At 40.1% G+C, this 26,275-nt stretch overlaps 1 protein-coding gene across 2 annotated transcripts; it reads right to left on the bottom strand.

Moving 5' to 3' along the window:
- Positions 1-23,402: 23,402 nt before the first annotated feature.
- Positions 23,403-26,068, bottom strand: LOC104445047 (heat stress transcription factor A-4c). Of its 2 annotated transcripts, XM_039314048.1 has the most exons (3): positions 25,958-26,068; positions 24,881-25,654; positions 23,403-24,756 (listed from the first exon to the last, which is right to left on the bottom strand). In XM_039314048.1, the coding sequence occupies exons 2-3, from the start codon at positions 25,094-25,096 to the stop codon at positions 23,680-23,682; spliced, it is 1,293 nt and encodes a 430-aa protein (XP_039169982.1). In that variant the 5' UTR covers positions 25,097-25,654; positions 25,958-26,068; the 3' UTR covers positions 23,403-23,679. The 2 variants fall into 2 exon arrangements, with proteins under 2 accessions (XP_039169982.1, XP_010057144.2); XM_010058842.3 differs by having other exon boundaries at positions 24,881-26,059.
- Positions 26,069-26,275: the final 207 nt, after the last annotated feature.

The raw sequence follows: 26,275 nt of genomic DNA, 5'->3' as shown, positions 1-26,275 counted from the left end.
CTCCCTTCGAACCTCTTGGATAGCCACTTATCAAACCTAGAAATAGTGTAGGGATTGCAGCTTAGGTTGACTCGCGGGTCTACCCATATGTGTTTTGTTCACTTGCAGAGCAAAAACAAGTGCTCGGTTATCTCTGAATGGGTGTTGTAGAGCGGACAAATTGGGTCAGGTAACCTCTTCCTTCTGTATAGGTTCTTTTTTGATGGTATAGCATCTTGACAGATTCTCCAAATAAAAGTTCGCATTTTCGGGGGGATAGTTAAATTCCAAATTTTAGTCCATATGGTTCTAGAAGGCTAGAACGAACTTGATACTCTATTTGGTTCTATTTTTGTGGTTCGGGAACAAGCTCTATTATAGCCGCTCTTTACTATGTACATTCCTTATTTGTTGCCTATCCATACAAGATTATTACCTTTAGGGTAGGGTTGATTGGGATAGCAAGGATTTCGTTAGCTAGACGATCTTCAAAAAGGTTCTAAATCTTTATTTCTTTCCATCCCCGGCTTTGTTCATCAATAAGCTTAGCCATCATTATAGGGTCATCTTTATTTGCCAGACCGCCGATCACACTTGATGTAAGCCATTTGTGCTCTCATGTTCGAATTGATTTTCCATCACCCACCCTCAATTCTACCTCCAATTCTATGGCCTCTCTCCCTACCAAAATGCTTTGCCAACCCCATAATGGGCGTTGCCATTTTCTTACCTTCCACAAGTCTCCATTTGGGAAGTAGACACCTTTTAGAATCATGCTCCATAGAGCTGAAGGGGATTGAGATAACCGCCAAGCTTGCTTACCTAGCATTGCTTTGTTGAAATTTATCAAGTCTTTAAATCTAAGCCCCCTTCATCCTTTCTAGTTTTCATTACTTCCCACTTTTTCCAATGCAATCATCTCCTTGAATCATTTTGTTTCCACCAGAAAAAGGTGATTCTTCTTTCGATAGCATTGCACATCGAGACGGGTATTTTAAATATCGACATCACATATTAAGGAATGGCTTGTACTGTCACACCTCGAACCTTGAGCACGCGCATATCCCTCGGTGGTCGATAGAATTTTGTGACATTCCCAAAACTCATCGCCGACCTTTTTCATTTTATTGCACATGCGGGAGCAGATTAACTAATCTCCTAACAACGACATACATGCGATAGAAAAGTAGGACAACAATTTCCCAAATCAAAACACACTTTCAAAAACATCTCAGGTTCTTATACATAAGGTCTATCTAAAAAAGAGCTACTAAGTCATTTATGCTCCTGACCCTTCTGCTTCAAGATCTTGGTTCTTCACACTAGGGACCTGAAAATGGTTAGACAATAACCAGTGAGATATAAATCTCAACAAGTCCTCCCCCTAAGCCCTGATTAATACACCAACTCAACTCAGGGTACCACTTCAGAACCAGCCCACAAACAGATCAAAGATCAACAACCAACACTCAATAGTCAGTTCGCATGCAACCTTACCTGGTATGCCATACTCTACACGTTGAATCTCAACACAATACACGTAATGCACATGGCCATTAGATGATGCAGTTCATCAATCATATATGAGTCGCATCACAAGCGATCTCACATGGCCATTGCCACACCTTGCACGTTATCGGTTCATGGGTGCATGCCATAAACAATATGCTCAACTCATGCATAATTGGAACTAATGATGCCATGATTTTCATACTCTCTAGCACTTTAGTGCGCCAACTATCCCTCATCAATCGATCACATGAGTCCCGATTATAAAGTAAAATCGTTATGACATGTCCCACACCGTGCCACACAATTTTACCCTATAATAAGGCCCAACCAACTCAACCCTCATGTGTGCTCCAGTTATTAATGACCTACCAGCCATAGCTAACTTTCAAGTTAGTGATCATCGATCTTAATACTCATGTGTGCTCTAGTTATTAACGACCTTCCGGCCATGGCTAACTTCCTAATTAGCGATCATTCGACTCCCGCCGGGCTATCGATGAAAATCGGGCTTCGTCTAGCCCCATTGGGCATGACTACGTTTAGAACTCCCGTTCAGACGGTATCCCCAAAGAGGGACATCGATCCGGAGTCTATTGCAACCGGCTTCAAACTCCCGCCGGGTATTGCCCCCAAACTCCCATTAGGTAACGGTTAAACTTTTAATTACGCAAGTTCACTACTAAGACCCCCTTCTTATCTATGAGCATTTAATCAATGCACAATGCTTGCAAATATAATTTCAAATTGTTTTCCTCTAAAGGCGGTCCATTTCGGTGTCCCTTGGACAATACATATTTCCCTTTTTTTTTTGTGAAATTCACTCAATTGATGCGGATGCTCATGCATTTATACACTCAAATCACCTCATAAAATCAAAGCACATGAAATTATGCACTTTTTATTTTCGGGTGAACAGTGTTTTGTGAACAGTAACTCGTGAACAGTATTTCATATGAACAGTAAATTTCCAAAATTAAATAACTAATAAATTAAATCCACAAGTCATTGAAAACACTAATTGAAGCAAGTAAGGCATCAAGAACCATCACCAAAGTAAAATTGATCCTAAATGGCATAAACCGAGCTACTCGCGTGTCTCCAAGTTTAAATCCAAAAACCTAAACAAACGAGTTTAGAAAATTTCTAAATTTGAATATGTTGTAAACGACACATAAAAAAATATTTTTCATGCAGACACCTTAACTCAGATCCTTCTAGATTCAACCTAGTAAATCGCTCGATCCAACACCAAAAACTGGGTCCGTTTCTAGAAAATCTGTTTTTCGAAATCAGTTTGGTTCGAGGTCCAAAACATGTCCGTTTGATCTGAAATTTGAGTATGTTAAACCAAAATATGTAACAAACAACTTTGGTAAAGAAACCATTTTAAAATTCGAACTCTAAGAGTTGATAAAAACTCCTAAAATCCTAAAAGGTCACCAGTTTTAGTAAAAACTAAGGTTCTGTTTGAAAATGACGAAGCTGATATCTCCTTTTGAATCTCTAAAAATCTTGAGAAAAATATATATTGTAGCTAAAGATGTCTAAAACATTTCTCTATAAGTGATCAACCTCAAATTCGCGACCCATTTCGATCTACAAAAATGGGAAACAGCGAGAGTCTAGAGATCCAGTGCGGGGAGTCCACGATTTAGACTAATTCATCTCAAAGGTGCTAATCTCACTAATTAGATTAACACTAATACATTCTAAGGCTAATTTAACCATTCTAAATTATCATTAATCCATACTTAATCTAATATAAACAATCATTAAGCATAATTAACCTCCAAGCAAGTTTAGGCACTAAGGATTATGAGCTAACATCACCCGTTAAACGGGCCGGAGACACGAACACGGAGGCAACGACGAAGGCTATGCACCGGAACCTCAACCACGACAATCTAAGGCGGTCCCAAGATTGAAACAGCATCCACAAGCTCAAACTCCCTCTGCAACTCCAAGAAACCGAACAACAGATGAGGAAAAGTAGCGAAACGGCTTCACCAGAGCTTCGACGAGCTAGTGGTTGGCAACCGGCGACACCCAGGGGTCAAGGGGGACATGTTGGTAGTGGGAATGGGTGGAGGAAGGGTCGGAATGGGTGGAAAAACGAAGAAAACACGAAACAGTTCACTCCAAGCGAACTCTAGGCGGTCTGGCGAGCGGCGGCTTCTCACTGGAGGACGAGACGACCGGTGGATCTTTCCAGCGAGCGGCAAGGTGCTCTCGTACAGACTAGATGTGCTAAAGATAATGGTGGGTGGCACAAAGGCAACTTTTAACTCAGTTTTTCACATGAAGGTCGGGTGGAGCAGAAATTGGCAGAATGAGAAAATAAGGGAGGAAAGAGTCCGGCGATGGCTTCGATGGCCTAGGCGGTGTACGATGGCCAAGGGGAGGGTGCTATTGGCTTTCCTCTAGTTTCACAAGCTCTCTCAATACTTCAACAATGGAGAAAGGAGGGAGAATGAGGAAGAAGAAGTCTGCTAGTCAAGGAGAGGGCCACAAAACATCCAATGCACTTGAGTTCTTGCCCCACCAGTTGGTCTGTCATCCTCAGCCCTTTGATAGCCCATAAGCTTCCTCAACAAACTTGCCAATAGGTCCAAAATGTTAAGGAGCATGGGGGCTACAAATTTGTGACGCTTTCCTCTTTGATTCCATTCCATCTTCTTTAATTTTCATTCAATTTCTCTTCCAATTGAGTCAAATTGAAGTCCATAAAATCCACAAATGTGCCCACACTTAATTCCACATTTTTCATTGTCCATAGATCCCACTTGATGACCAAAAATGCAACCAAAGGTTGGCCTACGAATTTTCCGATCCAAAATACCCTTTGAATATTCATCGAAAATCTCGGTTTGCAAAAAAATCTTCTCCTAAAATGAATTGTGACATTATAAAACTTTAAATTTCTAAAATCGGGTTTAAATTCGCGATTAATTTCAATCTAGCGCGATTTTAACACGTCCTAATCTACCGGGTAGCTTTTAGGAATTTTTGGCGCATTTGACCTGTGGTTGATTATTTTCAAGCCACAATGTACATCTTCGATACATTAGTAACTCTCGGTTGTCGAGAAAATCTCAAGGTTTCAAATACGGGCACAAGGTACAGAAAAGACAGAATAATCAGTCCAGTATCGTTCGACGAAAATTTTGCAATCATGTGAAATCACCCACTCACTGATCACGTATCTTAGTCAAATCAACCTATCTCTGATCTCTAATTGATTTCGACAGTGCCGTATTAACCCTTATAGATTAGCACGGTCAAGTAGTCGGTTTTTAGTCGAATTCTCGAGTCTGCAGCGTTAAAATTCCTTAACGATTTCACCCGATAGATCAGTTAACTCGCGAATGGCCAACTCAGAGAAAAAGGCTATAGGCGCGTCGATGAAAAGCCTGACTCATTCAATTGAAAACATAAATGGAAAATCAAGATGTCACATGCACTATACTCTTTATTAAGGTTTATTTGCCTGCTTTGGATAGTAGCTTTTCTTTCCAGCTCTCAAACTGCATGTTTACTCTAGCGAGGATCCAAGCGGACATCTTTTTTTTTACTGGCCCCAATCCGTCGAAATGCCAAGATATTTCCCTGTCTTATCTATGATCAGTACTTTGAGCTCTTGAGCCATGTTCCTCTATAGATTTAAAGGGCATCCACTGTTGAAACATACTTTTGATTTGTTTAGGTTCATGGCTTGACTTGTTGCGAAGCAATACTGGTTTAAAACAGCTACTAGATTTTGACATTCTCTGATAATCCCATCGAGGAAAAAAATAGCATCATCGACAAAGAGTAGGTGTGATAGGGTAGGGTAGTACGTGTTCAAAGTTATTCCTTTAAGGCTCCCATCTTCCATGGCTTTGTGCATTAGCCATGATAGGATATTCACCACTAGAATGAAAAGGTAAGGGGAAAGAGGGTCGCCTTGTATGATTCCCTGTGATGGTGTAAAATATTGCATAAGCTCCCTAATCTTCACACTAAGGGCGCGTTTGGTAATGATTCCATTCATGAGAGTAGATTCGATTAGAAATTTTTCTTTTTTATTCTGTTCCCAGGAACAAATTCTAAGCATTTTAAACCATTTGGTAATCTGTCTAAAGTTTCGATTTGGAATAGAATTACGTTTGGTGCCGTGCTCATTGATTCTATTCCAAATCAATATCTTTTAATTTTTAAATAATTTTTATACTTTTTTCCTTTTTTTTCTTTTCATTTTTTCCTTTTTTCATTTTTTTTCTTTTCGTTTTCTTCCTTTTTCTCCTATTCTTCTTTTTTTCAGGCCGGCCGGACCCGTGACTAGCCGACGAGGTCGAGGGTTGCCAGCCCTCGCGACGTTGGCCCTCATCGATCGAGCCTCGCCGACAGCTAGGCGAGGCTCGCCTAGCCCTCACCCAGCCTCGTCGGGCTAGGCGAGGCTGCGTCGGCCACCGGCGGGAGGTGGGGCGAGGCCTACCTAGCCACCGGCGAGGCTCGCCCAGCCTCGCCGGGACCAAGCGGTCCTCGCTTAGCCCTAGCGAGGGTCACCCGGCCACCGGCAAGGCGAGCCTCGCCCGAGGGTTGTCGGTGATTGGCGAACAGCGGTGGACGGCGACGGACAGCAAGGTAGTGGCGAGCAGTGGCAAACGGCAACAAAGGAGGGGAGAGAAGAGTTTCACTTTTTTATTCTTTTTTTTTTGTTCCCGAAACAAGAATCAATTTTATTTTATTTTTATTCTTGATTCTACTCCAAATCTATTCCTAAGAACAAAAATTTTACCAAACGCGATTTTGTTCCCAAACCGATCCCAAGAATAAAAATCAAAATCAAGCACTATTTGGATGGTTACCAAACAATGGCTAAAAGACACTATTGATACACATTGCATGATCAATGCTACCTACCTCTCATAAAATCCCATTTTCAACATGTATTATCTCAAAAAGTCTCACTCAACTTTGTCATAAGCTTTTTGCATATCCAATTTCAAAATCACTTGAAAATTATTTTTTCTCTTTTTAATTCTCAGCTAATGGATAACTTCTTGAACTATAAGTATGTTGTCTTGGATTTGCCGACTTTGTACAAAGGCACTTTGTTCAAAAGCTATAATTTATGGGAGCCACGACTTCAACCTATTAGCCTCACTTTTGATATAATTTTGTAGCTAAAATTACATAGGTTGATAAGTCTAAATTGGCTTATGCTTTCTGGATTTTTGACTTTTGGTATTAGAGAGATATGTGTTTTGTTTAGGGTAGGGTCAAGAGTACTTGTCACGAAGAAATTTTGTAGTAGCTAAAACAATTCGTGCTTTAAATCCTCCTAATAGTGCTGGTAAAATTGACCATTTAGTCCGTCAGGACCTGAAGCTTTAAGTGAATCCAATTGGAAGACCGCTTCTTTCTTCAATGGATACATTTGCCATCGGCTTTGCATTAATTTTTTCATTTACTGGGCTGGGACACTGATCTAGAATTGATTGAGAATTCCTCAGACCCACCGACTCGTATAGTGTTTGATAAAAGTCCCCTATGTGTTGCTTGAGTGCATTTGGCTCCCTACACCAGGTTTCTTCATCTACCTTCAACATCGTGATTCCATTCATCTGCCTTCTTTGCACTGTTGTGGCGTGGAAGTACTTCGTGTTGCTATCTCCCCATTGAAGCCAGTTGATGCGAGATCTTAGCCCCCAGTATTTTTCCTTTTGTCTCCATAGTTTGTCAATTTGGGCGGTAATATTTTGAGGTTCCTCCTTGCTAAAGCTTCCTAAAGTTCTATTAGTAATCTCTAATAGTGTCCTCTTTACCTTCCTGATTCTAGTTTATGCATTGGAGAACTTGTCTTTATTCTAGGTTGCTAGTTTTTTAGAGATTTTTTGAACTTTTTCAGAGAAGCTGTTATCATTTGATAAATTTCCATTCAATGTTCTCTTTATGATCTCCCTGCATTCTTGATCTTCCAACTAGTAAGCTTCGAGCTTGAATTATTTTTTTCTTTTCTTACTTTCAGGATGTAACACAATAAGAAGTGGGCTGTGGTCTGAGCCAATAACTGGTAGAGCCTGAATCTCAACATTTGGGAAGGTAACCCTCCAATCCATAGTACATAGAACTCAATCTAGTTTTTTTTTTTTACCAGGTCCTCTCCTTCTCTGTTATTCCCCCAAGTATAAGCAAACCATTTACTATCTATATCCATTAGGGAGTAATCATGTAAGAGTTCACAGAAGGCTGCTATGCAGTAGTGGTCGGCTTCTCTCTTTCCTACATTCTCTCAAATGTACAAAATTTCATTGAAATCCCCCGTACAAATACACGAGAGTAGGTTATTTGACTGGAAATCCCTCAATTTTTGCCATAAAAGTAGCCTCTCCCCATAGTTCATAGGAGCATGGAGGAAAGTGATTCTCATTTGACAGCCACTAGTCAGGTCTTTACATTCCAAATTGATGAATGCTTTAGTGCTAGAATTCACTCTTAAACCCACATCTTCACTCCACATAAGTGTTAATCCTCCTATGATGCCTTCCGGATTTTCTAAAAATATATTTGGGAACTTCAGGCATCTTCTGACATCCTCTACCATCGTCTCCTTGTTCTTGGTCTCCATTAAAAAAATCAGGTTAGGCCTTTTGAGAGCTACGAGAGCTCTCAGCTTTTGAAATGTCGGGGGGTTGCCTAGCTCTTGATAGTTCCAACTAATGATCCTCATAATATCTCCGGTGGCTTATTAGGGCTAGTCACCGAAGCCCAATCGTTTCCTTCTTTTACTACCTAAATGGGGGTCTCCAATAGCTCCATATCGTAGATGATAAGTGGGATAGGGTCTGCTATTCTTTTCTGTTTTTTAGCCCTCTAGATCTTCAAGCTTTTCTTGCTGTTGATTTCCTCATTCAAAAGTTTCAATTTGGGAAGTTCAAGGCACATTATCTATTTTCCATTGTATTTTTTTGTTCATGGAGTTGGAGCCGAGCTTTCCATTGTCTTGTTAAAAGATGAATTTTCTGCCCTTTTCTTGTTGCGAATAGGAGTCGCCCTTATCTCCAATTCATTTCTAACCACTATTTCCATTCCATATGTTATGGTTGGTGCTTCGGGGACTGATTTTTCAGCATCTGTATTTGTTTCTAGTTTCTACCCTTGCCTTCCCTACTTTGTATGGACCATTTCCTTTAGAATCCACCTGTATTTCCAACACTCTTCCCACCCTTTCAGCCAAATCAACAAACACTTCCTCTCTAAACCACCCAGGAGGTATCCCACCTATTTGTACCCAGAATGTGCAATGGGAAAAGTCATAACAATGCTCTTGGATCTCTAGTTCACATTGTTTAAGGACTAAAAGATTGCTAGCAAAGGACCAAGGGCTTGTTTTTATAATTCTCTCTTCATCCTCCTTTGATTGAAAGACGAAAGAGAAAAACCCTGGCTCCTTTTGTGAGCAAACAACTGAATCTGTTTTCCATGCCTTCTTCATTGTGTTGGAAAAAGCTTGAAAGTTAACTTTAGGTTTGGAGAACAACTTACCAAATAGAGTTTGTCTGTATTCCCTCCTTTTATTGGAAGGGATTTCTGTCGATACTTCTACTACATCATTGTTTGACCAAAGATGGCCTAAGCTTTTACACAGAGTTGCGGCAAGTCGTTCTCTATCCCACTTTCCATCTCTCCTTTTTGCAGGGTCTCGACTTGTAGTCACTTCGTTTTGCTTGCTTGAAATAGCACCTAGATGCCGGATAAGGAGGCTTCCTGTGATGGCTTTTGTAGAGGTCCACCATGATGTTTGGTGGGCTAGATGGATTTGCTTTTGGGTTCTTTTTGCCTTTGGGGATTTTGGGGGTAAGAATGACGTTAGATTGAAGAAAGCTCTGTGAAAATGGGTGTGGGATTTCTAGAAATGGCTAAGCGATCTAGGTTGAAGTAAGTGTTTAGTGGGAGGAGGTCCTTCGAGAAAGAGTTGCAAGGGAAAGGGTAGAGGGCAGGCTGAGAGGATACGTCTATGGAGTTAGGGTTTCTTTGGTGGATATGTAGGAGGAAGAAAAAGCTTAGGATATGTTTGTTTAAAATTATTTCTATTTCCCGGTACACAAATTTTTGTTATTTTGTTGAGGAACAAAAAAAGAACAAGAAACGTGTTTGTTTACACTTTTGTTCTCGGAAACAAAAATTTATTTTTTTTGTTCTTGGAAAGATTTGGAACAGAAATTAGAAGTAGAAAAAACTTGTTTCTTGTTCTCGGGAACACTTTTGAGAAACACTTTTTTTTTCATCTCATTTTTCTTCTTCTTTTTCTCTTTCTTTTCTTCTTCTTCTTCTTCTTCTTCTTCTTCCTTTTTCTGGTCACTGGCCTTGGCCATAGCTAGCGCCGGCAACCGGCCAGATGAGGGCCGGCGACGTCACCGGAGCGTTGCTAGCCCAAGGAGAGGCCGAGCCTCGCCGTGGCTTATTGTGGCCACGCGAGGCTCGGCCTCGCCTGGGCTGGGGGAGGCCGAGCTCGCCTAGCCACTGGCGAGGCTTGGCCTCGCTGGGCCACCTCCAGGATGGCGTCGCCTAGCGGTGGCCTAGCGAGGCTACTAACATGATACTTATTTGAGACCATAGATGGACTTTTAAAGTTTGCACACCATATGCTCATTTCCGACTTCTTTAAACCCTTCAAGTTTCTACATATATACTTTTTCATCTAGATCTTAATTTTAAAAAGCTGTCTTGACATCTATTTGGTGAAGCTCTAAGTCAAAATGAGCCACCAATGCCATTATTATCCGAAAAGAGTCTTTAGTAGATATTGGAGAAAAAACTTCAGTATAATCAATTCCTTCTATTTATGTATCCCTTTGCAACTAACCTTGCCTTGAATCTCTCTATATTGCCTTTATTATCTTTCTTGGTTTTGAATACCCATTTGTAGCCGATCGATTTTTGCCCATCGGGCAAATCAACAAGTTTCCATACTTGATTAGTTGACATGGAAATCATCTCATCATTCATCGCTCCTAACCAATTATCTGCATGATCACTATTAAGTGCTTCTTTGAAAGTCGTTGGATCAACTATATTTCCAATGTCAAAATCAATTTCTCCAATATACACATAATAATCATTTAAAGGCGTTAGTCTTCTTTGTCGTTGTGATCTTTGCACTGGCATTTCTGGAGCCCCATCATTCGTCTGGGAATTTCATTTGTGATAGAAAGATCTACCGTCATACCTCCAATATCTACTTCTTGCTGAATTTCTACTCTGCAAGGCTCCCGCATAAAATCATCATGCAAGATGGGCAATGGAATAGAGAACGTTTTGTTTGGTTCTTCCCTTTTGAAAGATTGAGAAGAACTCTTTTCAGCAACATCTAATTCCAAGAATTTGGCAATTTAGGATTCAACGTTTCTAGTGCCACAAGTAGGACAATAGAACATATACCCTTTGGAATGATCAGGGTATCCAATAAAGTAAGATCTCGAAGTCCTGGATTCGGTCTTCTTCTGAGAAAGATCATAAATTTTCACCTCTGTAGGACAACCCCAAACTCGAAAGTGATTCAAGTTTGGTTTTCTCCCTATCCACAATTCAAAAGGTGTTTTCGGCGCCGATTTACTAGGTACACGATTCAATATATAAGTTGTTATTTTAATTGCATCACCCCATAAGTATTCAGACAAATTAGAACTGCCCATCATACTTCATTTCATCTCCATGAGCGTGTGATTGCACTGTTCAGCAACACCATTCTATTCAGGACTCCCGGCATTATATATTGAGCGACAATACCACAATCCTGTAAATATTTTGCAAACGGTCACATTTGTTGTCCAATATCAGTATATCGCCCATAATACTCACCCCCTCGATCAAATCTAACAATTTAGATAATTTTTCCCAATTGTTTCTCAACTTCAGTGCGAAATACTTTGAATATTTCAAGAGCCTCAATTTTCTCCTTAATTAAATAAACATAACAATAACGGAAGAAATCATCAATGAACGTGATGAAGTACTTATTTTCACACAAAGTGGTTGAGTACGGCCCACTAATGTCAGTATGAATTATCTCCAATAGATTTTGACTACGAGTAGCACCTTTCTTCTTGATTTTAGTTAATTTTCCCCTTACACAATCAATACAAGTCTTAGTATCATCTGAATCAAGAGGAGGGAGAATATCAACCTTAATGAGTTGCTTTACCCTTTCTTTGGAGATATGCCCTAATCACTTATGTTATAGCAATGAAGATCTTTCTTTGATTAAAGATCTCTTAGCAACATTATTCTCGACATTGAAAAAGCAATATGGTTTATCGGGGGATAAGGATAATCGATATAATCCATCAAACAAAACACAATTCCCAATAATTCTATAATCATAACTCAAATCCACTATTTTATTCGCAAAATAAAGACAATATCTAACTTTGTCAAGCGAAGAAAGAGATACTAAGTTTCTCCTAAAACTAGGAAAATAAAAGACATTGTTCAAGATAAGCTGAAAAGCAGAATCTAAATTCAAAACAACTGTCCCTAAGTGCTCCACATCAACTCTAGTATTGTTTCCAACTTTAAGCTTTGACTCCTTCAGACTTGGATTCCTTAGACTTGTGAGACCCTATATGGTAGTTGTCACGCCCTGATCCTCCGAGCGTGTACCATCCCTCATTGGTCGATTAAATAGCGACATCTCAAGACGCGTCGTCAACCCATTCCTTTTAATGCACATATGGAAGCAAATAAATAAATCCTCAAACAACAACAAGATGAGATAGAAAAGCAGGACCACCAATTATCAAAAATCAAACCACACCTTTATACATATCAAACTAATTCATATACATTACTAGCCGATATTTACAAAGTCTACAAAAAGGTCGACTCTCCAAAACAAGCTATCCGATGATTAGCTAGTCCGACTCGTTCACTGATTCGGTAGAGTCCACAGGGTCAGGGCGAGACGGTGGGTCCTCCACTGCGCCATCAGGAGGGTAAGTTGGACCCTCGTCTAAGGCAACATCAATCACCATATAGGGGATTTCGAAAGTCCTAAGGGGACCTAGTCTAACACCATAGGGAGTGGTGCGGAACTAGACTCTGAATCGATTAGGTATTTCCTTATGTGGAACCTTTTCGACCCAGACAGTGATTACGATTAGCTCATAAACCCAAAAACCTCCGGGATTGGGAAAACTAGAAACTCGCTCTGTAACTCTCATGGGACGACCATGACGTTTGGGGGGATTCGCCATCTAAGAACCTGAAAATGTTATCCAACAACGGGGTGAGACAATGTCTCAGCGAGTTCAACCCCCTAAGACTCTATTAGGAAGAAAATACGCCATAAAGGCTGCCTAAGCATAATCATGAGTCAGAGGACTTACCTTGGCCTCGATTCCTTCCTACAAGTCAATACGGTTCAAATAACCATCCAATCACTCACTTCACAAATCAATTTATCCCCTCAGATCGAATTATCGATCAATCGACTTAATCGATTCTATGTCATCGAGATCATTCCCTGGTCATCTCAAACAATACTATTTATAAAGTCCGATCATAATTAGGACTGCTCACTCTAAGCTAATAGTAGATAGTATAGCTCACTAGAAGCTGCCTAATATACTGATATAGTATACTAAATATGCTCACTAGAAGCTACCTCATATACTGTTATAGTATACTAAATATGCTCACCATAAGCTGCCTTAATAAATATGCTCGCCAGAAGCTGCCTCATATACTGTTATAGTTCATATAATTGAATAACCATTTTTATCCTTCCCGATAAAAATAATTGTGTGTGGGTACACGGTCGGCCTTAGCCAAAAATACAATTTTCTGCCACTTGAAAATCCCACAAATTTTAACAGTCCACAAATCCATTTTTGGCATTGTAAATTAACGCTCGGTGATTTTCTAATTAATTATTGAAATTAGTAAATTTTGGGATAATTACCCACAATCACAAATCACACTCAATTTGCACAAAATAACAGTCAATTAAATAAACATATCACACCACTGCAATCAGCATAAAATTCTGGTCACCGACTATCCCGGTCTAATTTCTGGAAAATAAATAATCAATTAAATAATTACATAAATTAATTATTAAATACTAAAAATAGCAACTTAGGCTCGTAAAGCCTAATTGAAAGCCGATACGGGCCCATAAAATTTCCGAACCACTCTAAATAAATACTAGAGCTTGTCTAGGCTCTAATTAAACTACTCTAACAACCTAACATGCAATAACGATTAATTAAATTGCTAATCTAATCTAACTATCCACCTAATCCAGCTTAGCCTAAACTAATCAACCATTAAACGTCATTAACTTACTAAGCAAGGATTAGTGAGTTAAACTCACTTGATTAGCGATCCGCTCGAATCAAAACGACGGGGACGCGGAGGGGCCTAACAAACTCCAAAGTGGGATCAGGACGCTCTTGAAAACGAGCCTTGCTGCCAACAAACCCTTACTCGTTTTGGCTTCAAAACTTGGGCTAAAGGAGCTACAACGGGCGGCTGGTTCGGGCATGGCTTGGGCTAGATTCCGAGGCCGCGGGTGAGGGGTGTGAAGGCGTCACGGCTGAAACTGCGGCGCGGGAAGATGGGCCAAGATGAATAGATGGAGGGGTAGCTTCGGTGGAACAAAGGTCAACACCTGAAGAAGAGACGCCACTGGTTGACTGGTGCGGGAAGAAGTGTTGGCATGTGGGTTGGGGTGTTGTCATCTATGGGGCAGCAAAGAAAAGGGGGACCATCGAAGTAACAAGCTTCGATGAGAGAAAGAGAGCGAGAGAGAGAGAGAGAGAGAGAGAGAGAGAAGCCCGTGAAGACGAAGAAAGAGGGAGGAGAGATAGGGATGTCGGCTTTGGGGGAAAGAAAAGGAAAACGTGCAGGGAAAAGAAATAAAGGAAGAAGGAAGGGGTTCGGCGTTGGCAGAGAGAGGATAAAAGTGGTTTAAAAGTCAAGAAAGGCAAGAGGGGGACCGGCTTGCGGGGGCTGTCGGTTTGGGGGGGAGGAACCGTTCGAGGGAGAGAAAGAAGTAGAGAGAAAAATGTGCAAGAAATAAGGGAAGAAAGAAAGAGAGGCACGCGAAAAGGGGGAGACCAAAGAAGGGAGGGAAATTAAGGGCACGAATGATAACCATTCTAACTAGAAATTGATTTACGAAAGAGAAATAGATTTTTTTATTTCTATTTCTAGATAAGTTTCTAAGCAAAAATATCTATTTGATAACGACACAAAATTTATACTCTAAAAATAGAAATTCGTATGATAACGACCCAAAATTTCTCCCTTTCGGACGATGGTGAGTGGCGGTAGAAACCGGCAAGCCGGCGGCGGTAGTGGCCACGGTGATGATCGGCGGGCTATAGCGACGACCGGCGATGGCGGCAACGCGGTTGGCAACCAGCCGGTGGAGCGACGGCCCGATGACTAGTGGACAACGGCGGCCGGCGGCCGGTGGCCGGTGGGCGGCGGCCGACGGCGGCGGAGATCGCGGACAAGGGCCGGCCCGGCGGGCGCGACCGGCGGTAGGCAATGGGTAGTGGGCGACCAGCAACCGGCGACCGGCGGCCGACAACTAACGAACAACAGCGACGGCCATCAACGGACGGTGGTGCGGCAATGAATGGACGATCGATTCATAGTAAAGACGAACGATGAGAATAATTTTTAATTCTCATTTCTATTCTAGAAATAGAAAAGTATAAAATTTTTACTTTTAATTTATATTCCAAACCTATTTTTGTAACAAAAATCCATTTCAGAAATAGAAAAATGAAATAATTTTATCAAATGGATTTCTATTCCAGAAACAAATCTAGAATAGAAAAATTGTTTCTAGAATAGAAATTATGGTTTGTCATGCACCCCCTAAATAAAAACCTCATATACTTATCCAATCTTGGTCCCACAACTTTCATGTAAAAAGCTTGGTCCTCACTTGCTTCCTTGCACCATAATTCTCAAAAATAACAAGTCGTGGTTAGCAAAAATAACCATTCCTTTCAATTCTGAATTCTATTTTCTTTTTCTCGGAATCCGATTTTTGAACAAACTTCTCCGATTGAGGTCCAATTTGTTGAGGAAAAAGCCCACGAAATTTCCTTTCACCAAGTAGCTCACGCCAGAGGCCAGAAATCCCTTCAAAATGGTCAATCTGAATTTCCGTTCGTTTTCCGAATCGTCCAAATCGATTTTCTGTAAAAATCCTGAACTCACTGAAAATTCCTCTAAAGATAAGTCAACGTTCCTAAAATGATTCGTGACATGACAGGACTTTTAATTTCTGAAATCAAATTCAAATTCGCGGTTAATTTCAATCTGACGTGATTTTAGCGTGACCTAACCTACCGAATACCTTTTAGGAATTTTTTATGCAATTGACCCGAGGTCGATTTTCTTCGAGCCACACATACTCTTCAACACATTGGCAACTCTCAGTGATCGTGAAAAACTACAAGTTTCAAATACAGACACAAGATACCCAAAACAATAGAAAATCGGTCTAGTGCCGATCAACGAGAATTTTGCAATCAAGTGGAATCACCCACACTGTGATCACACATCTCGGTCGAATTGACTTATCTCTTATCTCTAATCGATTTTTAATTGTGCCGCAATGCCCTTGTAGACTAGCACAGTCGAGCAGTCGATTCCTTGTCTATTGCGTTAAAATCCCTTAACAGCTTCACCTGATGGGTCAGTTATCTCATAAGTGGCCATCTTAGAGAACAACACTATAGGCATGTCGATGAAAGGCCTAATTTATCCAATCGAAATCAGAACATGAAAATCAGGATGTCACAGTAGTAGTCACATGAACAGTAGCACCAAAATCAAGCTACCAAGAATCCAAAGAAGCATCAACTAAATTTGATTGAAAACAAACTAACAACTCACCTTGGTAACTTTCTTTTCTTACTTTTAGCCAAACTTGGAACTTTAGCAATTGGCTCTCTTGTGACCATGTTTCTTGCGGTGGAAACACTTGAAATCTTTATCTCCATTTCTCTCATAGTTCATTTTTCTTGAAGTCTTGGCCTTTCTTTGAACCATAAGCATTTGACCATTTAGGCTTCCTTTTGCCTCTAGATGAACTCAACTTGGCATTGGCAGTTAAGTGGGCGAACTCATACTTTTCCTACTTTAACTTCTTTTCCTCAATCACACACTTGGTAATCAAGGCATTAACGCTCCATGTCTTATTCTGAGCATTATAAGCAGTCTTAATCTAGCTAAATTCAACTGGCAAAACATTTAAGGTGTGATGCACAATATAACTTTCAGAAAGAATAATTTCATGGGCCTTAAGTTTGGACTGAATGTGGACCATCTTCTGTATAAATTCTCTAACATCCATAGCAGCATCATACCTCATATTCGTTAACTCACTCAGCAAGTTCCCAGCTTCAGCCTTATCTAAGACTCTATATCTTTCTCTCACTACTTTAAGGAACTGTCTGGCATTCATATCTTCCGGCAAACCACTAATGAGATGCTCAGCAATGGACCTCTTCATAGCAATGAGGCTTAGTCAGTTAGATTTTTCTCATCTAGCATAATGGGCCTTTTGATCTACAGTACTTTGATCATTGGGCCTAGCGGGTTTATCCTCACGTAAAGCCAAGTCCATATCAACGATGCTCAGAGCAAACTCTATATCTTGCTTCCATCTCTTGAAGTTTGATCCAATTAACATTTCAACCGTGTCATTGTTGTTATTTACAACAAAGGTAACTGTTTGTCACACATAATGCAATAAGATCAATTATGGACAATAAGTAATTCAACAAAAATAATTAGTACATTATAAACTCCCCTTTGAGCAGAGTGTATAATGCACCATTATTTTTCACAGCATGAAGTTTATAAAGCAACAACAAGAAAAATTACATATAATTGTCAATGATACATCCCCTTTGGGCAGACAAATCATTTAAATTATATATCTCCATAATATCAATATAGAGGGGAATTACATATAATTTTCAAAACATTTATCTCCTTTGGACAGATAAATATTTTTCAATTATACATCCCAATCTTTCAAATATGGGAATTAATCTTCATGATTTTTGCCAAATTAATATACACAATAACCCCATTTGGGTGAGCAATTGTATATATTAATTTTTATCAATAGGAAACTCCAATAATTTATGCCCAAAATTCATCAAACAATATGAAATATTTTACAACATGTGCTTCAAAGATCATATTGCACTTTTTCAAACAACAATTTTTACCACAATTTTTTTAAATTTATTATTTTAATATTTTAGACCCACCCGCGGGCACGACGCGCCCCTTATAGACCAGAAGAGCCCACACGGGCCACTTGGAACGGGCCCATCACTTCTTTTAATTAAAATTGGCCCAGAGGTGGGTTATCGGCCCAAAGGAAATTAGATTGGGCTCACGCCCATTAAAAACAATATTCGCCCAGAACAAAAAACAAAAAAAAAAAAAAAAAAAAAAAGAAAGGACGCCCATCCATAAGTAAGGGTTCTGGGCATAGCCCAAAACTTCAAAAACGTTAAAAAAAAAAAAGGATGGGCTGTTTTAAATGGCCCACAAAATTTAAAGAAAATATGGGCGAAAGCCCATATTTAGGCAGCCCGGCTGGAGGTCTTCTTCAACCTCCAGCTGGGTCCTGAATTTTTGCAAGCCGGGTCACACGACCCGATTTCAACAAAGCTCCAAAAGCACAAATTAACTTGATGTTGTATAAATTTCTCCATGGAACTTGCATATAACATCAATAAAATTGACTAGAATGAATTAAACGAAGAAAAACCAAGTAAATCAACCACATACAAGCTTCAAAATTTCGGATCCAAGCCTCCCATGGCCGAAAATCGGTTTTCTTAAATTTAATCTTCCCAGTAGCCCCTAATTTTTAACTTATTATCATCTTGTTAAATATTGAATACACTAACCTTTTGTTGGCATGTTAGATCATATGTCAACACCGCATGCTTTAACTGTCAAATGAAATACCTTTCCTAATTTGTGACAAGAAATGATATGTCTTCTTGTGTCTATTACCCAGTGATGTGTGAGCATCATAAAAAAAATATTTATGCATATGGTTAATTCACATCATTAGATGAATGACTTTCTTTCCTTCATCCTTTGTTCAATTAATAAATCAAGGGAGCGTTCAGTTACGCAAGGCCACTACCATTTTGCCAATACCACATTATCAGCATTAGCCGATTGCATAATGGAGAAAATGTGATAAATTTGAAGTTAGATTTGTCTTTTACCTTGAGCTTCATCAAAATCTCTTGCGTCACCAAATGAATGAATTTCCAGTGCCTGTCACATTCGTGAATCATCTAAGTTGAAGTTGCAAAAGATAACCTCAACACAATTGACAAGAGATCACAATCAACATGGCCAGTACCATAAATGGCGTGGTTGATGCTGTCACCAAAAATAGTTTTTAAAACACACTTAGCCTCCGTTCGTTTCGCGGAAAATAATTTTCGAGAAAATGTTTTCCGAATTTTCCGGCATTCGTTTCATGGAAAATGAATTACTTGAGGAAAATATTTTCCATGAAAGGAAAAAAAGTCTTCTAAATTAAGGAAAATGTTTTCCACTTTTCAAAAATAAAAAACATTTTCCCCACTTAATCTCTCTTATCTACACCTCTACAAATCCTAACTTCCTCTTCCCTTTCTTTTTCTTCTTTTCTTTTTTGTTCGAATTATTTTTAAATTCAATTATTTTTAATTTCCTTTTTCTTTTCTATTTCTTTCCTTTTTCTTTTCTTTTCTTTTTTTTTTTTCTTTTTCTTTTTTTCTTTTTCTTTTTTTTTTTTTTTTTTCTTTGTTTCCTATCTTCTTCTTTCTTGGCTAGCCGTCGACCATTGCCAGGCAAACCTCGAGCTTGTCAATCTCAAGCTCACGCTCTGCACTCTTGCTTATCATTTTTTATTTATTTATTCTACCATGCAGTTGTACATTACTCAAATAAAGGGCTCTATATGCTTTGCTTATTTTTTTCTTGTTTATTAGAACACAAAAGACGTAGGGGGAGAACAGGCCACTCAACAGGAAGATTCTCATGAGAGCTGCACATGTTTTGCTTCTTTTCTCTTTTGCTTCTTTTTAAAATACACATGAACATTTTTTAGAGTAGATGAGCATTTAGCGACAAGGAGGGAATAAAGATATGAATTAAGTTTGCCTATATTTACATGCAAGTTCATATTTGATGGATTTATAGGTCAATAAGTAATGCATGCCTATGTGGTGAAGTCTTAGAAAATATTTTCCTTATTGAATACCGGAAAATATTTTCCAAAACATTTTAAGGTTTTAATCGAATATCGAAAAATATTTTCCGAAACATTTTCAGGTTTTAACCGAACACCAGAAAATATTGTCATTTTCCTATCAAATGACTTCTGGAAAAATATTTCCCGAAAATGGCCAATTTTACGCGAAACGAACGGACCCTTATTCAATCAATTTCAAACAACCTAAACGAGATCTTATCCAAGTTAAAACAAAAGTTAATTGAGTGATTTAGGAAACCAACATCCCCTTCCTTCTTCAACTCCCATCCTTTAATTTGGGCAACAAATCTAAGGGCATCCTTCCACTCTCTTGTTGTTTGCTGGCCAAACTTCTCCTCATGCTTCGCCATAGCCTCAACATACAGTTGAGACTCAAGCTTAACATCACAAGGCTTCACATCATAGAAAACCAGCAAAATCTCCTCGGATAATTTTGATTTCTTGCACTTCACCATGTGCAAGTTCACCAAGACACCACTAACTCATAGCATAACCTTTAGAAATTTGGGTACATAGATCTTTGATTTTTCGATAGCAATCTGCAGCTCATCTTCTATTTTTTTACCGACAGGGAGTTCTATCTCGTCGAAGAAAACACAAATGTTCTCATCTCGCAAATCATGGAAAAATCAATTTGTAAATCCTTGATGAGTGTCCTTCCCCCTAAAATTTAAAAGGATTTCATAGTCATTCCCCGACGACACGCCACCCCTCTTTCCAGCCCTCAAGCTCCTTCCCATTCCTAGCGCCACGGAGTCTTTTCGCCTGAGGCAGTAATTTTGTTTAGCCATTTTACGGATTCCACTCATTCCCTGGATTTGCACAAAAAGTGCTGGGACGTGCTGGTCCGACAACATACATCGCAATCGCCCGAGAGTTTCCTCTCCCAAAGCACCTGACCAATGAAATGCACGTTCGTGAAAATGAACGACATTCCCCGACCATAAAAACGATCGACTCCTCCGGCTCTTAGATTCTCAGAGCATCTTGCATGTCACCATTGTAACGGACTCTTCCTTCTCTCGAGTGGTTCGTCGTAGCAGGCGGACTACTCGAAATTTTCAAATTCCGGTGACGATTATCAAGGGACCCTAAGCACATCCCATATGCTCAAGACGTCCAATAAGGTTGGGCCCAATGAACAGGGAAACATGCAAATCGATAGGCCCAATAGGCCTTTTGTTGCTTTTATATCGTACTCGTGAGAAGGTTAGGCAGTACTTCGAGTTTGCTGCGACGCCTTGAACGCAAATTTCTCTAGGCGAGGATGTAAATGCAATCTTAAGTTCAATGAAAGTACCGTCCCATGGTAAAGTTTGTACGAAATTAGAATTTAAAACTGACAATAGGCATATACGTTCCGAGGGGAAGGTACAAGATTATTAATGAGCTGCCATTAGTCCTCTCAGAAGTCACATGATTCAACTCCGTCAAAAGAAGTTGGGAAAAAAAAAAAACCTTCTTATTTTGGGAATAATTTTTAAAAATGAATCATTTTTTTTTTCTTTTCTACTTCTTACTCGTCGCCCGCTATCGGCCACCCCCCACCACCAATTGCCCATTACCAAATTAATTTAAAACAGTGTGGAAGTCATTTTCTCCATTTGACTATGCTTTTCCTTATTGATTGAAAGTATTTTCCTTGACTAATTTCATTTTTGTGCACCAAACACTGAAATATCTGAAAAAAAAAAAAAAATTGGGAGGTTTATTTCTTCCTTGAAACAAATGGAGCCATAAGTTATTTTTTAATATAAAATCAGAGGTTACTCAAAATTAACTTGATCCTTCTCAAGTTCAACTAATTAACATGCTTCAAGTTTAAAAATATTCTAATGGAGTAGCTCGAAAACCTAACAAATTAATTGAACTTTTACATATCGAATTACTTATAGGCATCATTGAACGCTATGAACAATTAAAGAGTACTGTTTTTAGATTTGATTTTATGTAAGATTTGGGGCTCGAGCTCAGATTGATCTCATAGGAAAATTCACCCAGTAGAAGAGTCGAGCCAAACCAAGCTTAACAATAGCATATATGTTTTCAATTCGAATCTGTAGCACCATCTTTTCCAAAGTTCATACCAAGGGCAGGAGCTAATCAACTCCAGAACTAAAAGTTCAATTGCTGAAGATGATGCTGAGCAAGATATCCATAATGACATAAGGCAGAGTCAGCTAAATAATATATCCTATGGTCGAGCAAAATTCGAGTAACTTTGTCGCGTGCTACCACACACACAATACGATCAGGAATCTCGGCCTTACTCCACTAGGTCCTAAAGCAACCCACTCGTCACGAAGCTCGTACGAGGCATAAATCTTCATCACAACGTGAGAAGTTGCAGGAGCAGATCTCACCTGAAGTAGGCAGGATTGTGTTTGGCCTCTTTCCTAGTGGGCACCGAGCCTCTCCGAAATTCCAAGAGACCGCACAAAGTGCAAATGCAACAAAAGGGATGGGAGGGATGGGACCGAGAAGTCAGAACGTAAACAAAAGCGCATTAATGCCAAAACGAGATGCAAAAAGTCAAACCACTTGGTTGTGTCTCAACTTTCCCACCAAGTGAGAGCGGTGTAGCTGTAAAGATGAAACAAAAACTGCAAGCGAGATGATAGGGACACCACCACTGTAGCTGGATGCGTTCATTTGAAAAGAAGGAAAAGAAATTGATCAATCACTGGGAAAAGAAAAGGATGGATTAACAGTATTGACTAGGACATATCAGAAGGGATTCAGAGGGAAATTTCCAATCCTTTCTCTTTCCTCCACTAAAACAAACCAGACAACATGAGCTGAAAATCACCCCCTCCAATTCCTTTACTTTTTCTCCGAATCTCTCCAACCAAAGGGTTGTGTACTTGATGACATGATTGAAGACTGCCACCCAGAATCTTGACACATCGGAGCTGACAAGAACCAAAATCATGCAATCGTTCTCCGCAGTGGTCTGCATTTTCTAACTACGTGCTGCAGAAATGTAATGAAAAAGCAACACATTCTAAAGGAAACTTCAAGACCATTCTCTATGCAAGCATAGGTGCACATGCATCAGTCATGATCCACACTGCACATCCGCACATCCGCACCCACCCACGCACACAGAGAGAGAGAGAGAGAGAGAGTTTTCCCCTGAGCCCTGAGCACTGATAACACGATCATGATCCTAAATTTCCTGATGAAATACCAGGAATGCATGTCTGCATTTGAGCATTAGACTAATCACATATTGGCATAAAATCTAACCCAAGGCCAGTAACCAAAAGGAGAAAGAAAATGGAGCGAGAAGGTTCCTTCTAATTCTCACTCTTCTCTAATGTCCAATTCCCTGTTTAGCTATTTTTGGGCAGGACAAAGACCATCATATTGGATAGGCAAACATAATCTCTCAGCTTATAGCGACGAATCCAGCTGAGTAATGATAACAGGCAGCAATAAAACCACAGGTGTGTGTGTGATCTGCAGAGCCCTTGACACAATCTACGACTGCAAGAGTATTTGCCTTCTACTTAAGATTCATATGCAAAGTAAGCACCTGCATATGAGGGGGGGAGAACATTATTTCAAGTAAAGCAAACAAACAAGAAATCATCAGTAACTCCTCAAAAGATGCATGATGACAGTCAGTACCATTGTCATGTAACACTGTATGGGATATCACAACCATCATATAACTATGTTAACTGGAACAATACAAAATGCTACAAAACTCGATGGACAAGAATCAAGAGAGATCTCATCAATGTTATTGCAGTAAGCTAGCCACCCTAAGCATGTATTACCTATTTATTTCAAGACCCACCGTCCCATACCTATTATATTACAAATGCCCTGGCCGAGCCATCAAAATACCCAAAAACAATCGACCAACTTCAAGTGCTTTCTGCTGGGGTAAGATGCCCCAATTGTCCTGTTAGGTTATTTACGGTCTTTGCATTCCACCAAAACCTGCTGTGATCAGCGGGTTTGCTCTCATTCCTTCTACCATCAGTATCCTTTCTTTCTGACTGAACTTCCTGAACATCGGAGGAACCAGGATTCTCCGTCAAGAATTGCTCCCAGAAGACATCGTTAACCCCTGCTGGCACATTAGGAGCTGTGGCTACAGCTTGTTCTTTAGAGGAAACTGGCTCAGAAGCAACGGTCAAAGCTGGCTCGGAAGCAATGGTCAAAGCTGGCTTGGAAGTAGTAACCACGGCAGGCTCAAAAACAGTAGCAGCAGTGGGCTCAGAATTCATGTCAATTGTGGGTGATCTAGGCCGTGCATCAATATTAAACTGAATGCAGGATATAGCAGGGCTATCAGCACAACTAGTAGTCTCATCGAAGTCTAGGGTTGAGTTGCGCTGACCAATGTTTTCACAATCATGCGCAATGTATTCCCAGATTGTGAGCGATGATTCCAATTGTTCATATAAATCCAATATCGATGGTAAGGATGAAGCTCCATCAATGTTTTCTCTTGTCAAAGTTTGGGGAGTCCCAGCATGATTGTCTTCACCATGTCCCTCATCATGGTAGTAACCAATTCGAGGCAATCTCCTCTTCTTATCATTAAACTCCGACTCAATCAACATATTAAGGGCAAGACCAGGTTTCTGCAGAACATTACCCAAGTTAGACACCATATTCTTCTGTCGATCTTCCATTTTCAAAAGCCGTGCCTTCAAATTCTGCATCTGCACTTCAAAGCCTTTCCTCTCTTCTTCATGCACCTGTAGCTCCAACTGAAGAGATTCCTTGTCGCCTTTAAGCCTTTCTACCTCTTCCTTCAGTCCTTGTCTCTCTGCTTCAGTTAAAGGAGAGGAACTTCCCTGATTTTGGAGATTCTGAAGGGAATGGCTGTGGACTGGTTTCCGCCGATGGATGTTCTTCAGAAGCTGCGGCTGACCTCTTACGAAATCGTCGTTCGCAAATTCCCATCGTTCTGGGTCAATTTTCCTAAAACCCTGTCCAAAAGTGAAATGTACATTTATCGCAAGTTATACGTTTGCATGATCACTTCCTAGAAAGCCAAATCACATCAGAAGACAGAGAGCAAGCAGAAGCGCAAGTAGAAAGGTCTCAGCTCACATATGTGTTTAGCTGTCTAATAAAGCTGGAAAAATTGTTGTGCTTGAAGTATTTCGGCAGCAAATCCCGTGCAAACTCTGGTGGATTCCACACAACAAAGCTCTTGCTGCTTTGACTCCACGAAACCACCGGGTCGGTGGAGGCAGCGTCGACCATCTCGTACGTCTTCACCAGGAAAGGCGGCAGAGAATTCGACCCACTCGGCGATTCGTCCATCTCAAAATTCGCCAACACTCTCTCGAAATCAGAACTACCCAACAATCAAAGCTTCCAAACAAAACCCCACCTTCTGCTCTTCCACCGAAACTCTCAATCAATCACACTATCATGCACAAGAACACAAACCCGACAACGAATCCGCACCTGGGAATCTCTAATTTAACTTTCAATCGGAAAACCCCAGATAAACGCCACTCCAAGAGACCACATCACCGTCAAGCAAAACAAAATGAAATGCTCAAATTCCCAAACAACCAAAACCCCACACCGAATCAACTTGAAGGAGCCCCAAACATTTCCCCCCTTCTCCTAAAATACCAGCACCGCCACCAATCGCAAACGAATTGAGCCGACGATGCCACGCGCAAAGCGAAACCCCAGATTCAATGCGAGCGAAAACCCTTTCTCGAAGCACACGCAATTACGTCAAAGATTGGATCAGGGTCTTCCAAGAAAACTCAGAAACACCCCCCTCCCGTCCGAAGCTCCTGGAAAGAACACCCCTTTCGCGAAACTTACAAGAAATTGCAGCCACAGAAACTCCCAACAGTACCCCTGTATTCACGTACACACACACACACCCTGTTTAAGGATACATCGAAGGAAAACACGCGCAAGAAACAGTTCTTTTTCTGTTATCGGTTGAAAAAATCAAACCCTTTCGACATGGGTCGATGAAGTCACGGCGAGGTGCCCACAATTCAACCGAAAAAAAAAAAAAAAGAAAAGATTTTGACAAGAACCCATTTCTTTAAAAGCGAAAAGGAAAACGACGGGGCAAAAGACTTGCCGCAAAAGCAAAAGAAAAACCATCATCAGCTCCAAGAAATCGAAATTCGTGAACAGGGCAAAGGGGACCTTTCACATCCGCAGATGTTTCTTCACGCCCACGGACGGAGAAACAACGGCGAAGCTGCGGAGAGACGATGTGGGGAGGAGGAAGAGAAGAAGATGGTGGAGAATCGACTGAGTGCGCGTCCGCTCGTTTTTTTTTTTTTTTTTTTTAAATTAATTAATTAATTTATTTATTTATTTCTTCTTTTTGGACGTTTTCCTCCTTTTTTAAAAAATTTGATAATCTTGGGATTCTGTTTTATTTATGGAACAAACCGGCGTAGATTTCTTCCACCTTTTCTGGGGTTTCTTCTTTTCAAGGAGAGCAATCAATTTGTAGAC

Source organism: Eucalyptus grandis, chromosome 5 (assembly GCF_016545825.1).
Source record: "Eucalyptus grandis isolate ANBG69807.140 chromosome 5, ASM1654582v1, whole genome shotgun sequence".
Classification (NCBI taxonomy): domain Eukaryota; kingdom Viridiplantae; phylum Streptophyta; class Magnoliopsida; order Myrtales; family Myrtaceae; genus Eucalyptus; species Eucalyptus grandis.
The sequence above is the reverse complement of the archived record's forward strand: the minus strand, read 5'-3'. Positions and strand labels throughout refer to the sequence as shown.